The sequence below is a fragment of the Ostrinia nubilalis genome, chromosome 30, assembly GCF_963855985.1.
Source record: "Ostrinia nubilalis chromosome 30, ilOstNubi1.1, whole genome shotgun sequence".
NCBI lineage: Eukaryota > Metazoa > Arthropoda > Insecta > Lepidoptera > Crambidae > Ostrinia > Ostrinia nubilalis.
The window spans coordinates 1,633,448-1,647,779 of NC_087117.1; the positions used below are offsets into that span (position 1 = coordinate 1,633,448).

Sequence of the window (14,332 nt, forward strand, 5' to 3'; positions counted from 1 at the left end):
TGTGAATACGGGCGTGAATTTCTTGCGCTGCTTCTTCTCAGCACTGGCCCATTTATTGTCGCGAAGCAGTGGTAGGGCTTTAAGGAGTCAATGACTCTGTTTACCTTTCCCCGGGACAAACTTGACCTTCACTGGTTGGGTTATTGGCGGTCAAGCTGTAGATCCTGGCTACACAGGAGTTGCAGCGGTGGGAACGAGAGGTGGGAATAGTCCCGTGCCAAAACTTTTTATCAGAAATTCTATATTATCCCAGTTATTAAAATTTTCTAGCGTTAAGAGCGTCGCATCTTAAACCAAATCTATAGCGAAAGGTCACTGACTGACTCATTCATAACGAAATCTCTGAAAATACAAGTGCTAGGAGTCCCAAATTGTGCATGGGGCTTCCTTTTAGAACGTATGTGCTCATCAAGACGGGATTTTCAACCCCTAAGGGGGTAAAATGCGGACCACGCGTACCTACGAAGCGCTAGTTCTAAATAACTTGAAAAAATCGCCAAAGTTGGAAATTATTCTATTTTATTTTCAACACGTCCTCATTTCCCACCAGTTCAATAACCCCACAGGCCTCACCAAGCATCGAACCTGCGCTAATCCTGTGATCAAAGGTTTCAAAGTGCTCACTGAGCATATATGCGACGAGCGTGAACGCACGGTGGGTGGCGTTGGAACATGCATGGGAATTGAAATTTCCCATGCACGCAGGTAATTTGTAACAGGACGGTAGCTATCAATATTAAAAAACATTCAACAGGTATTAAAAGTTTCTGGATTTAAGAGTCGCATCCCAAACTAACTACATTTGAAATACTTGCAAAAATCTGATTGCCTAAGGTGGGAATCGAACCCACGACCTTTCACTTGCTGGGCGACTGCTCTTAACCATCTGAGCTTCTAGACAGTGGGAGAACCCGTCATTGGCAAGCGAAAGGTCGTGAGTTCGATTCCCACCTTAGGCAATTCAATTTTTCAAGTTATTTCAGAAAATCACATTCAAGTCATTGAATGTGATTTTCATAAAAGTGTGCGAGTGTGCGTAGATACTCATGTTTACTAATAATACGGTTTTTATTGGTGATAAACGGGCCTATAATACCTACTATTTCTTTACTTATCTGGATACTTACCTAAATTATAAAAAAATATTAATTTCAAAGGTAACGATATCAAGTTACCTCGAAGAAGAAGAAGAATGAAGTAAAATAAACATAAATAAAAAATATTTTAACAGTCATAAAAATACATTAAAAGAAATTTTCACTTGGCTTCATCAAATTTCGAACCCAAGATCTTACTCAAAAGGACTAACAAATTCTCTAGATTGTAACAACGTCCCCACTAATATCTGAAGTTCTGACCTTGCCGTGATGGCTGAGTAAGAGCTGTCAATTGACGGCCAGCTTGACAGGACCTCTGCATCGTTGGGTAGGTACAATTAATAACATTATCCTAATGCAGGATAGGAAGACCTAAGGATAGGAAGGATAGGAAGGCCGCAAAACTGGACTGTTATGTGAACACTCATGTGCTTGAAATCCAAATTACAAATTGTTATAAATAAACACACATATTTTATATTATTATTTTAATGGTGTTTGAAATTGAACGAATGTGTTTTTTGCGGGACAATATAAACGGGCAAAAAACAGTTCCTGCAAAAAACGTGATGTATCCGTGGTATAGTTTAGTGACATCCTACTTTCTACATAACTACTAAGGCTTTTGCGGGATCCAGTAATGTAGGATCCTGCATTTGGATGCCGGATCGAAGCGACCGGTTTTTGCGGGACACTGCTAACGGGATGTTCGTGTTAATATTAATATTATGAGACTAATAAACGGGATCTTGCAAAAAATAGTTCCTGCAAAAAACGGGAGGTCGCCATCTTACTGTCTCTACCGAGATTCGAACCCTAGATCTCTACCTACTACAAAAACTGTGCAGGACTGTTTATTTATCCGGCTAAAAACTGTACGGAACTGTCGGAGCCAGATAACTGTGACTGGAGTAGAAGAGCGGAGTGGGCTGTACGGATGCGGTGAAACGGAGAGCGGTGAACTGTAGACTGTAGAAGCTCCGCTGACGGTGTCTCCAATCGCTGCACGACTATACTATAATCGGTGGGTGGATCGTTGCCACGTCTTCGTACCTCGTGGCTTCTATACTATGTGCGGTGTGACGCTATAAACGGTGAATACGGTGCGGTCGATGTCACACGCTGTAGGAGTCCGGTCAATACGGTATCCGAAGTTGCTATGCTATACGGTGTCCGAGGTCTATGCTGTAGTCGTTGTACTATTCACTATCTTCACTATGCGCTCTTGAGACTCTTGCGTAGACTATTCTTCGCTGTACTATCGGAGACTATTCTCTTCGGTTTACTTCAGAAGACTATTCACTTCGATTGATTATGAGAGACTATACTAGGTGCGGCCCGGCAGTCGGTTTATATACCCATAAAATCCCGCCTATTTTCTGGAACAATTCGCGGTCCGCCCGTATTCGGGAATACGCAAGTACTTACTCGAACTCGCGGGAGTAGTAAACAAACTATATGGCGTCCGGATATGAGCCTTATTTCGTAGATCGTAAGGGCGGTTATCGCGGGCGAGCGTACTATCGCTGTCCTTTGCACGCTCGCACTGTCTCTGTCTTTTTTGGTACTTGCCGAGTGCCGATGATTTATTACATATCTATAGCTATAGTTGCGTATACGTATTTACTGCGGTTTCTTTTGATATTTTTAGGGTTCCGCTCGCCGATTAGTAGTCGTCCTGCACATACTCCCGCCGTGCAGCGACGGACTCGTCGATGCAGAAAAACAGCTAGCAGGACGGCTGCTGTTTCTGCCCGGTGAAATGGTGACGGAGATAACTATTTCGATGACTATATTGCGGTACTGTAGCTCCCGCCGGTGCTGGAGTCTTCTCTCTCCAGTTTGTTGTCGTCTGGCGTTGTCTATAGAAGTCTGCTGTTGAACGCCGTCTGTCTTTACTTCGCGGTGTTTGGCGTGATACGGACGATGTGCGGTTGTCGAACTTTCTACGTTTTTCCTCTGTTCTATTTTCACGCCACGAAGCCTCCCGCCGGTATGGAAGGTGCGATGACTCTCGCTGGTTTCTATTTCTCGATGACTCCCGCCGGTTATGCGATGATCTTCGGTTTTTTATTGCCTTTGAACGACGGTTTCGGTTAGCGCCTGATCGATTTTTATCCGCAATTTTATCGACGTGCGTAGGCAAAACTATTGCGTGTATTTTTTCTGTAGGCGCAGCGGGTTCATGGTGCAGTAACTTGTGATGTGTCTTTCTGCACCCATTTACTCTACATTGTATCCCTGGGCATCTGTGTGCTCTATTCCAGGGACGAAGGCAGCGGAAGCAAAGGCGGTTCTGTTTAGCGATGTCCCAGCGTTCGCTACTTGCTGCTTTTCTTATCTTGCCGCATTCAGTGACGGGGTGGTTGCCGTCGCACACTGGGCACGAGGATCTCTGTACTGTCTTCTCTTCGATGTGGAAGACACGCTGGGTATTCTGTATTTCCCGATGTGGGTAGCTGTGTTCTCTGTAGATCGGTTCGGGAGCGGCGAACTTGGCACACTTCTCGGCCTCTCGCTCGATGAAGCGGCTGAACTTTATAAGGTCCGGTTCCTCCTCCGTGTGCTCCCACGCGAAGTCATACCAGCGGTAGCGAAGCGCTGGCGTTAGCTTGTCGGTTAAACTGTACACTATCTCCGGATTGTAGAGGTAGTGTGTTCGCCCAAGTATACGAAGAGTCGCTACGCTGTTCTGTATTCTACTTGCGAATACACAAATCTGTTCCGGCGAGTCGGTGAGTCTCTGCAGGCTTCTCAAAGTGTCTATCTCGGACAATGCGATTGAGTCCGGCCGGCCAAAGCGCATCTCTAATGTGCGCATGATATCTTGCGCCTTCGCGTTAACTATCAGCAAGGAGGTCACGGCTTCCTTTGCTCTTCCTGTGAGTGACCGCCGGAGTCGTGCGATGTTTTCTAACTCGCTGAAGGAACTTGCTGTTTCTGTATAGGCTGCCTTGAAAGCCAGCCAATCATAGTGCGCGCCACTGAAGTTCGGCAATTCTGCCACATACTGTTGTTGCTGTCCGGCGCGCGCTGCTGTTGCGATAGCGGATGCGAGTTCTGTGAGATCTATCTTCGATGACGTCGGCTGCGGTGCGGTTACGGTAGAAGGCAACTGCGGTTGTAAGTCGCAGTGCTCCTGTTTTGAGACTGCCAAGTCATCTTCTTCATCGGACTCTATCTCTATAAGCTTGCGGCGGGCGATGGCAAGCTCTAACTCAAGGCGGGCTATCTCTGCCTCCGCCTCGGCTAGTCGACGGGCGCAATCGGTATGCGCGAGCGTTGCTCGCGGTGAAGCCGTCGAGTGCTGTCCTGTGACGTCTATTACGGGTGGAGGCTCCAACTGCATCAGTTCCTCCTGCGCGGTAACGGCGGACTGTGATGACGTCATGTCTTGCGCTGTCGGTTCCGGTGATGACGTCATGGGCGGTGTAGCGGGCTGCGATGATTTCGATTTGCCTTTCCTTGATCTAGTCACAGGCATTCTATCGGTGCTGTACTATGCCACTTCACGAAGGCCGCTTCGGTGTTCTCGAAGGTTCTATAACTTCGGGATCGGTAGACAACGATCCGGCTCGAAGGACCAGAAAAATTGTGCAGGACTGTTTATTTATCCGGCTAAAAACTGTACGGAACTGTCGGAGCCAGATAACTGTGACTGGAGTAGAAGAGCGGAGTGGGCTGTACGGATGCGGTGAAACGGAGAGCGGTGAACTGTAGACTGTAGAAGCTCCGCTGACGGTGTCTCCAATCGCTGCACGACTATACTATAATCGGTGGGTGGATCGTTGCCACGTCTTCGTACCTCGTGGCTTCTATACTATGTGCGGTGTGACGCTATAAACGGTGAATACGGTGCGGTCGATGTCACACGCTGTAGGAGTCCGGTCAATACGGTATCCGAAGTTGCTATGCTATACGGTGTCCGAGGTCTATGCTGTAGTCGTTGTACTATTCACTATCTTCACTATGCGCTCTTGAGACTCTTGCGTAGACTATTCTTCGCTGTACTATCGGAGACTATTCTCTTCGGTTTACTTCAGAAGACTATTCACTTCGATTGATTATGAGAGACTATACTAGGTGCGGCCCGGCAGTCGGTTTATATACCCATAAAATCCCGCCTATTTTCTGGAACAATTCGCGGTCCGCCCGTATTCGGGAATACGCAAGTACTTACTCGAACTCGCGGGAGTAGTAAACAAACTATATGGCGTCCGGATATGAGCCTTATTTCGTAGATCGTAAGGGCGGTTATCGCGGGCGCGCGTACTATCGCTGTCCTTTGCACGCTCGCACTGTCTCTGTCTTTTTTGGTACTTGCCGAGTGCCGATGATTTATTACATATCTATAGCTATAGTTGCGTATACGTATTTACTGCGGTTTCTTTTGATATTTTTAGGGTTCCGCTCGCCGATTAGTAGTCGTCCTGCACAAAAACTCTATATCTATACTAATATTATAAATGCGAAAGTAACTCTGTCTGTCTGTCTAACTTTCACGCTTAAACCACTGAACCGATTTTGATGAAATTTGGTATAGATAGTTTGAGTCCCGGGAAAGGACATAGGATAGTTTTTATCCCGGTTTTTAAAACAGGGACGCGCGCGATATAGTTTTTCTGTGACAGACAAAATTCCACGCGGGCGAAGCCGCGGGGGGAAAGCTAGTATTGTAATAAAGTCCCCACTAATATCTGAAGTTCTGACCTTGCCGTGATGGCTGAGTAAGAGTTGTCAATTGACGGCCAGCTTGACCGGACCTCTGCATCGTTGGGTACAGCACAAATGATGATTGTGTGGATGAAGGTTTTGGGACATAGCTTATTTTGTAGTTCAGTAATTCTAATTCGGTAACGAAGTCTAAAATATTATTCGTTTGTTCGTTTCAGCCAAATAACATCCACTGCTGGACAAAGGCCTCCTCCAAGGTTTTCCACAATGCACGGTCCTGCGCTGCCCGCATCCAGGCTCTTCCCGCGACCTTTACCAGATTGTCGGTCCACCTAGCAGGAGGCCTGCCCACGCTACGTCCTTCAGCCCGTGGTCGCCACTCGAGAACTTTCCTGCCCCAACGGCCATCGTCTCTACGAGCTATGTGCCCCGCCCACTGCCACTTGATTTTAGGAATTCTGCGAGCTATGTCTGTCACTTATATTTATTATCACTCTATTATTAAAATAGATAAATACTGCATTGTAGTTATGACCACGGTTGCAGCATAGCAGCCGAAACGTCAAGCCGTAAGTACATTCTATAACTCATGTAAAAAATTAAGCTTTGAGACCCGTATTTCACTATGTTAGTTGAAATGGAACTCGAAAGTTTTTGAACACTCTTTTATTGTTTCTGTGTCATAACCCACCCAATTTTAATTGAGTTATACCACAGAATAATAATAAGTACTACGTACAGAAGTTTTACTTCGCGAAGGTATTTAAAAAAATGTATGCTCAATATCATTAACAATATGGTGTAATTTAGCCTGTCTCAAGAGTCAAGCATCATTTTGTTGACAAACGTCAGTGATCGGCACTGCGCCGAAGCTATAGGGCTGACTTCGGTAAAATGATATGACGTGAGGTGCCAAACTGCGGAAAATGGTATAGAAACACCTGCAATGGAAACACGCATCACTAAAACACAAGAGAAGACCCAGACCCAGCCATCCCGGGCCCAGCCGTCCCAGGCCCAGCCGTCCCGGGCCCAGCCGTCTCAGGCCCAGCCATCCCAGGCCCAGCCGTCCCAGGCCCAGCCGTCCCGGGCCCAGCCGTCCCGGGCCCAGCCGTCCCAGGCCCTGCCGTCCCGGGCCCAGTCTTCCCAGGCTCAGCCGTCCCGGGCCCAGTCGTCCCAGGCCCAGCCGTCCCGGACCCAGTCGTCCCAGGCCCAGCCGTCCCGGGCCCAGTCGTCCCAGACCCAGCCGTCCCAGGCCCAGTCGTCCCAGGCCCAGTCGTCCCAGGCCCAGTCGTCCCGAGATCAGCCATCCCAGGCCCAGACGTCTCGGGCCCAGCCGTCCCAAACACCACAGCCACACCCCACTCCGGCGCCCCACCAGCGCCACGCCCACAGCAGTAAGAAGACAACAACAACTACACCCAACCAGACATTTCGATAATGGATTACTGATAACATTCCAAAATATCCAAAGTATAGGAAATAAATTACATTTGATTGAACACTTATTGACAGATTCTAATATTGACATTATGTTACTATCAGAAATATGGAAAAACACAAATTATTGTAACTCTATTAACTTACCAGGCTACAAACTGGGTTCATTGTACTGTAGAGAAAATTATGAGGGAGGAGGTGTCTGTTTAATGATAAAAGACAGCATAGATTTTATAGACAGAAAAGATATTGTTAACTATTCTGTAGAATTTATTATTGAATTTTGTGCCATTGAAATACCTAAATTAAATACAATTGTAATAGGACTATACAGAGCAGACCGCCATATAGATATATTCTACGAACAAATCAATAAACTTCTAAAAAAACTAAATACAAAAGACAAAAATAAATACATAGTGATAGGTGGGGATTTTAATATAAATATGCACGTTAACAATAAACAATCTCAAGAGCTCATAAATGCAATGAATTCATTTAATTTAAAACAACTTATTAACGAACCCACGCGAGTAACTAAAACAACTTCATCCTGTATTGACCTAGTATTCACAAACTATACCAGCCTAGTAAAAAAATCTTACGTTGAGGATTATGGACTATCTGACCACAAAGCCGTCCAAGTCAAACTAAATTCAAAGTGGCATTATGAAGACAACTGCACTCTCTACAAGCAAAAAAGAATATTTACAGAAAGCAATATAAATATGTTTAAAAATTCACTAAAAGAGCAAAATTGGGATAAGATCATAGACGAAAATAAAAGTGTAGACTATAACTATAATTCATTCATAGCAGTAGTAAAAAATAACCTAAATAAACATATTCCATTGAAAAAAATTAAAATTAAAAATACTATAAAAAAAACTTGGCTTACTACAGGAATAAAAAAATCTTGCATCCATAAAAGAGCACTAGGCATACTTGTAAATGAAACAAATAGTGAAACCATAAAAAAATACTACAAATCATATACTAAAACATTAAAACGTTGTGTCAAAACATCTAAAAAGCTAATGTACATAAAACAAATGAAAAACTCTGACAACAAAATAAAAACCATGTGGAATATTATAAATAGTAAAACTGGAAAAAATAAACAGAAAAAATACAAAAACATGAAACTGGTAATTGATAATAAAAACATTGAATGTCCAAAAATGATCACAGAAACATTTAACAAATATTTTGTTACCGTTGGCCAAAATAATAACAATAAAATCAATATAGGGCAACCTGTAATTGACCCCCCAATAAATTCATTGTACCTAAACCCTGTAACACGCGAAGAAGTAATTAAAATTATAAACCATCTAAAAAACAAACATAGCTATGGTGTAGACGGGATTCCACCTAAACTAATAAAACAGTGTGCTGAAGAATTATCACAACCTCTTACCTATTTAATTAATCAAAGTTTTCGCGACGGAGAATTTCCCAACCTGTTAAAGATATCAATAGTCAAACCGGTTCATAAAAAAGATGACAAAAGCAACCCTAAAAATTATAGACCAATAGCAATCCTACCATCATTTTCAAAAGTAATTGAGAAGGCCATGTGTAATAGACTGTACACATTTTTAGAAAAGTTTAAAATTCTAGATGATTGCCAGAATGGATTCCGAAAAACTAGATCAACTACCTTGGCTGTATATAAATACATCCAAGCTGCCCTGCAACATCTAAATGATAAAAAATATGCCTTGGGCATATTATTAGATATGACCAAAGCATATGATAAAGTTTCACATAACATCCTATTGTCAAAATTATATGGTTCAGGTATACGAGGTACAGCTTTTAACTGGTTTAGATCATACTTGTCAAACAGAAAACAAATAGTCCAAATTGATTTCCACAACACTACAACTAACGAGATAGAAACAATAACATCCGAAGAGAGACACATGACCTGTTCCATTCCTCAAGGGAGTGTACTAGGCTGTGTCCTCTTTTTAATATACATTAACGATCTTCCAAAAATACTAAACAAAGAAATATTATTACCTATACTTTTTGCAGATGACGTATCAATCTTAATTAAGTGCGAACAAAACTCGAGCCCCGACATCCTTATAAGTAACACATTAGAAAATATTACACATTGGCTGGAACTACATAACTTAGAAATTAATCTTAAAAAAACAAAAGTAATACAATTCCGACCATATACAAAAGCCCCTTTAGACATCAATATAACACTTGGAAAAAATGTACAATTAGAATCAGTAGAAACTTTTAATTTATTAGGACTACACATAGACACAAACATTAACTGGAAAACGCACATAGATCAAATAAGAACCAAAATATCAAAATTTACATACGCCCTATTTGAAATAAAACACAGCACAAACACAGAAACAGCACTAACAGCGTATTACGCTTATGCATACTCCTGGCTTAAATATGGAATAATGCTATGGGGCAACAGCGTTAATGCCAATGACTTATTTCTATTGCAGAAAAAGTGTATAAGAATCATAGCCCAAATAGATAACACACAGAGTTGCAAACCTTATTTCATAAAATACAAAATAATGACCCTAACAGCAATATATATCCATGACCTATGCTCATTTGTTTATAGAAATACACATTTATTCAAAAAAATGCAAGACACACATAACGTTAATACTCGACACAAAGAAAAGCTATGCCTCCCATACTCCAGAATAAAAATGTTAAATACCAGCCCATATTACATGGCCATCAAGTTATTTAATAAACTACCACAAGAAATAAAAAATGAACAAAAGTACACAATATTCAATAAAAAGTTGAAACAATACTTAATAAATAAATGTTACTATAAATTAGATGAATATTTAAATAATAAATAAAATAATAATACAGGACTGATTTTGTGATAAAACTAATACACTAACGTAAACTGAATAACTTTTAATGGCGCTCTGGACTGTAAATAAATACTTAAAATATAATATTATACTTACCTACCTACAAAATAAATAATTATATAGCATGCATGCAGCTCTCCAAAAAATTTGCAATACCTAAACTAGGTTACTAAGTTTTAAGCACTGTATTTAGTTATAAGACCTTATGTACCTACACTTAGTGAGCAAATAAATGAATATGAATGAATATGAATATGAATGAATGGCGGAGGAAATACATGATTTAGCATGAATTATCATGAATAATATTAACTACTTATTTACCTCTCAGTGTCTTGAGGCAACTTAAAAAAGTACATTCTGTGTTTTTATTATTATTTAGGCAGTTAAATACTGCACAGTATTTAGTACACCATTTTCTTTATTTTCTTCCATCATACACAAGAATACGCGTGCGTGAGTCAATGTTCACTCGTATGTGAGGCATTGTCGAATAGTATCCTGTAGGTGGGCCATCGTGCGTGTTTTGTTTTCGATGTAAACTCGCGGAGATGAACAGGCCTGGTTATACTTACCTATTATAATGTAGATACTTAGTCCAACTAGGTACTTCTTCTTCTTCTTCTTTTCAGCCAAATGACGTCCACTGCTGGACAACCTTGGGGGAGGCCTTTGTCCAGCAGTGGACGTCAACTAGGTACTATTTCCAAGGTACTAATTTTCACGGAGACCATGTAGGTACCGTTCATTATTTGCGAAAAAATAAAAATATTTTCTCTTGTGACAACAAACAATCCATTGCTATGACAATTACAGGTCTACGATTACTTTCAGATTACGAGAGTTAGGCCCAGTTTTTTTATTCATAGTTAAAATAACTAATTGTTTTGCTACTAATGGTTAAATATTAAAAAATGTAAACGAATAAGTAGTTAAAAAATGTACTAAAAGTCAAACCATTGTTCTAAAAATATTTTTCTGATATTTAACCACTCATCATTTTTAACATCCGTCAAATTTAACTATTGGTTATTTTAACTACGAATAAAAAAACTGGGCCTTATTCGTGATTGGGGTAAAGTTGTTTTGAGTATCATCAAATATTGGTTAGTCCAACTTTAACTAAGGCTGAGTTGCACCATCTTAAATTTGACCGTAACTATAACGTTAACCGGTGCTTTTTGTATTGACTTTGACAGATTTCTAGCGTTAGTCAAAGTTAAAGTAGGATGGTGCAGCTCAGCCTTAGATATTTGTACTTATTGGTAGGTACCATTGTTATCAGTTTAGTCAAAAATTGTATAGTCCATTTTAACTAGTGATGTCATACAAAATAATCCGTTCTTTTTACACATTTTTTATAGTTTACTAGCTTTCCGCCCGCGGCTTCGCTCGCGTGGACTACATTATCTACATATTTTACGGAACCCTGTTTTTTTTTCAAAATAAAATTTAGCCTATGTTACTCGTGGATAATGTATCTTTCGAATGGTGAAAGAATTTTAAAAAAACGGTCCAGTAATTTTTGAGCCTATTCATTACAACCAAACAAAAAAACAAACAAAGTTTTCCTCTGTACAATATTAGTGTAGATTAATTTAATTAATCAATTTCTTGGTACTTTGGTCTAACCTTCACTTTACCCACAATAAATTGTTGAGCTATGACTACTTACTGATGTGTCATTTGACTGTGACAGTCAGAGCTCAACGTATTCTGGTCAGGTGACGCCGATACAGACCGGGGTCGCGGGTCAAATGCTTATCACGCGTTCTGATAAGGATGTAGTGACGTGCACGAGAGTTGTCATTTGATTTGGTATTCAAACTCAAATAAAGTATTAGGGTTCAATAAAAAATCCACGATAGCCGAACGGTGAAGGGGTCGGACTGGCCGACTTGTGATCCGAGAAACGCGGGTTCGAATCGAACCCGCCGCCGATCGACTATTTGTGGTGAACCCACTCGTGACACATTTTTAATTAGCTACTACGATGGATTAACGAGACTATTAAGAATTTTTGCAATACAAATTACTGGTATTCAAACACTTGACAATTGTAATATCGAAATCGGTTCGTTTGAAGGAAAATCGATAATTATTATCACGAATGTTACTTTGTCTAGGAGGCTGAATAGTGTCCACTGCAGGAGCAGGATCCTTCCCCAATTTACCAGATTCAAATGGAGGACACACCCCACACTAGCCATAAAGGGTTGGAGAGGGAGATGTGATCCCTTATTCTCTTTCTAACCCCCCACTCTTCCCGTGGATGCCGTAGAATAGGTTCTACTCTACAACCAAAAGTACATAGAAATTTCCCCCGAGACAATCTTGACCTTCACTGGTTGGGTTTTCATTGACGACCAAGCCCAAGCTGTAGATCCTGGCTACACAGGAGATGCAGCGGTGGGAACGAGAGATGGGAAAAACAGAAGGTGCCAACTAGCATCTTTAGAGGTGCGAGATGACGAATAACTCATACTCTGTAGTCCCGATAACGCAAAAAAGTAACGAATAAAAAAATACCTATTATTTTTAACACAATGTGTACATCACTAGCTTAATCAATTGAAGAGAGAACAATTATTTGACTCAGAGAGTCGTCCGTCTTCAAACAACATGTTGTTGTGTTTATTATAATAATTATTAATCAGTAGGGAAAGTTATCATTACTATTAACTGTTAGAACAGAATAAAGTGAGTGAATTTGTGTATTTTTGGTGATTTTTTGTGGCGATTTGTTATACCAAGGATAGTGTGATAATAATCAAGGATTATTAATAATTATTAAAGACTATCATATAATTAGTAAGTAACTTGCAGCTTCTTTTATTGTTCAAAATCTTATGTTATCTTATGTTACTTTATTCTAAGGATTTTAGTTCTAAAATGTATCCTTTTTGTAATCTAAACCATTATTTTAATTGTAGGTATGTTTATTATTGTGAATTGTACAACATTTACATAAATAACGTACAAATAAATAAAGAACAAAGATTTGTGTGTTTGCTACGGATAAACTCAAAAACTACCGGACCGTTTTCAAAAATTCTTTCACCATTATAATGCTACATCATCCCTGTGTGTCCCATAGAGCCAATAAGTCAAAAACAGACAAAACCGCAGGAATAGCTATTCATAATAATAAAATTATAAAAACTCATAAAACTCATTTATTTTTGCAAATAGGCTTTTAAAAAGCACTTTTACACGTCCCAATAATAACCCTACCACTGCTTCGGGACAATAAATGAGCCAGTGCTGAGAAGAAGCCGCGCAAGAAACTCAGTCACTACTTATTGTCAGCCTTCTTATTATCATAGAGAACTTACCTACTATGAAAACATAATCTAATTGATGTTTGTCCAATCAATAGATAGATTACATACAACAATGTGTAGGTACGTCTCACTCATAACATCAAGTTTTGAGATTGATATCTGCGTGGGGCAGTATTGGTATTACCTACCTATACAGGGTGGAATTTTGTAATGCAACCTGGAGGGAAAATACTCTTAATATTGTAGATATACATTTTAGCTCAAAGAAAACCTTCCCTTATTTTGGAAAAGAAAGAGAACTGCATTCAAACATTCCAAAAATTTGCTTGCCACACCCGGTAATCAAACCAACTAAAATCTGTTAAAAATTACACCCTTTATTTTTATTGCATCGATCGTTAGGGTTAACCTTTAACCGACGACGTGATTTTTTTGTCACGTCGTCTGCGACGTGCGGTCTGTGGGACCGCTATACTGTTTACTCAAAAAATAATCATTTTTTGTATAAAAGTATATTGGTTTTATATTTTTTGAGAACATTATAGTATTACAAATAAACATACTAATAATATAATTTGTGAGGAAATAATGTATATTATTTATTTAAATATGGCTAAAACTTTTTTGACCCTTAATTTCATTGAAATTACACTAGAGCTCAATAATACCTTTAAATCTTATAAATTTTAACCAAATCAACAAAAACTATACTTCTTCCTAAATATAGTGAACATAATGAATGAAATAAAAATAAATGACATGTACATTACATGCACAAATAAAATTTTCAATATCAATATCAAATAATTTATTGTGCATAAATAAATTTTGACGTAGGGTAAACATTAGGCACAATCTGGACATATTTTTTACCGCATGCCAAGCATTTTCGGTATGCATAGGTAACAGCTGTAAGATAATTTCGTTTGCAATTTAGGTAGACTAAAATATACGT

General features: G+C 40.0%; 1 protein-coding gene across 1 annotated transcript; it reads right to left on the minus strand.

Moving 5' to 3' along the window:
• Nucleotides 1–2,826: 2,826 nt before the first annotated feature.
• LOC135085893 (uncharacterized) lies at nucleotides 2,827–4,581 on the minus strand. The gene is made up of 2 exons (XM_063980677.1): nucleotides 3,325–4,581; nucleotides 2,827–2,847 (listed from the first exon to the last, which is right to left on the minus strand). The coding sequence occupies exons 1-2, from the start codon at nucleotides 4,579–4,581 to the stop codon at nucleotides 2,827–2,829; spliced, it is 1,278 nt and encodes a 425-aa protein (XP_063836747.1).
• Nucleotides 4,582–14,332: the final 9,751 nt, after the last annotated feature.

Excerpts from the sequence above, each read along its gene's own strand:
- LOC135085893 (XM_063980677.1), bottom strand. The coding sequence starts at position 4,581 with ATGCCTGTGACTAGATCAAGGAAAGGCAAATCGAAATCATCGCAGCCC. Across the intron at positions 2,848-3,324 it reads GCCCAGGGATACAATGTAGA|AAACAGCAGCCGTCCTGCTA; the intron begins GTAAATGGGTGC and ends TTCACCGGGCAG.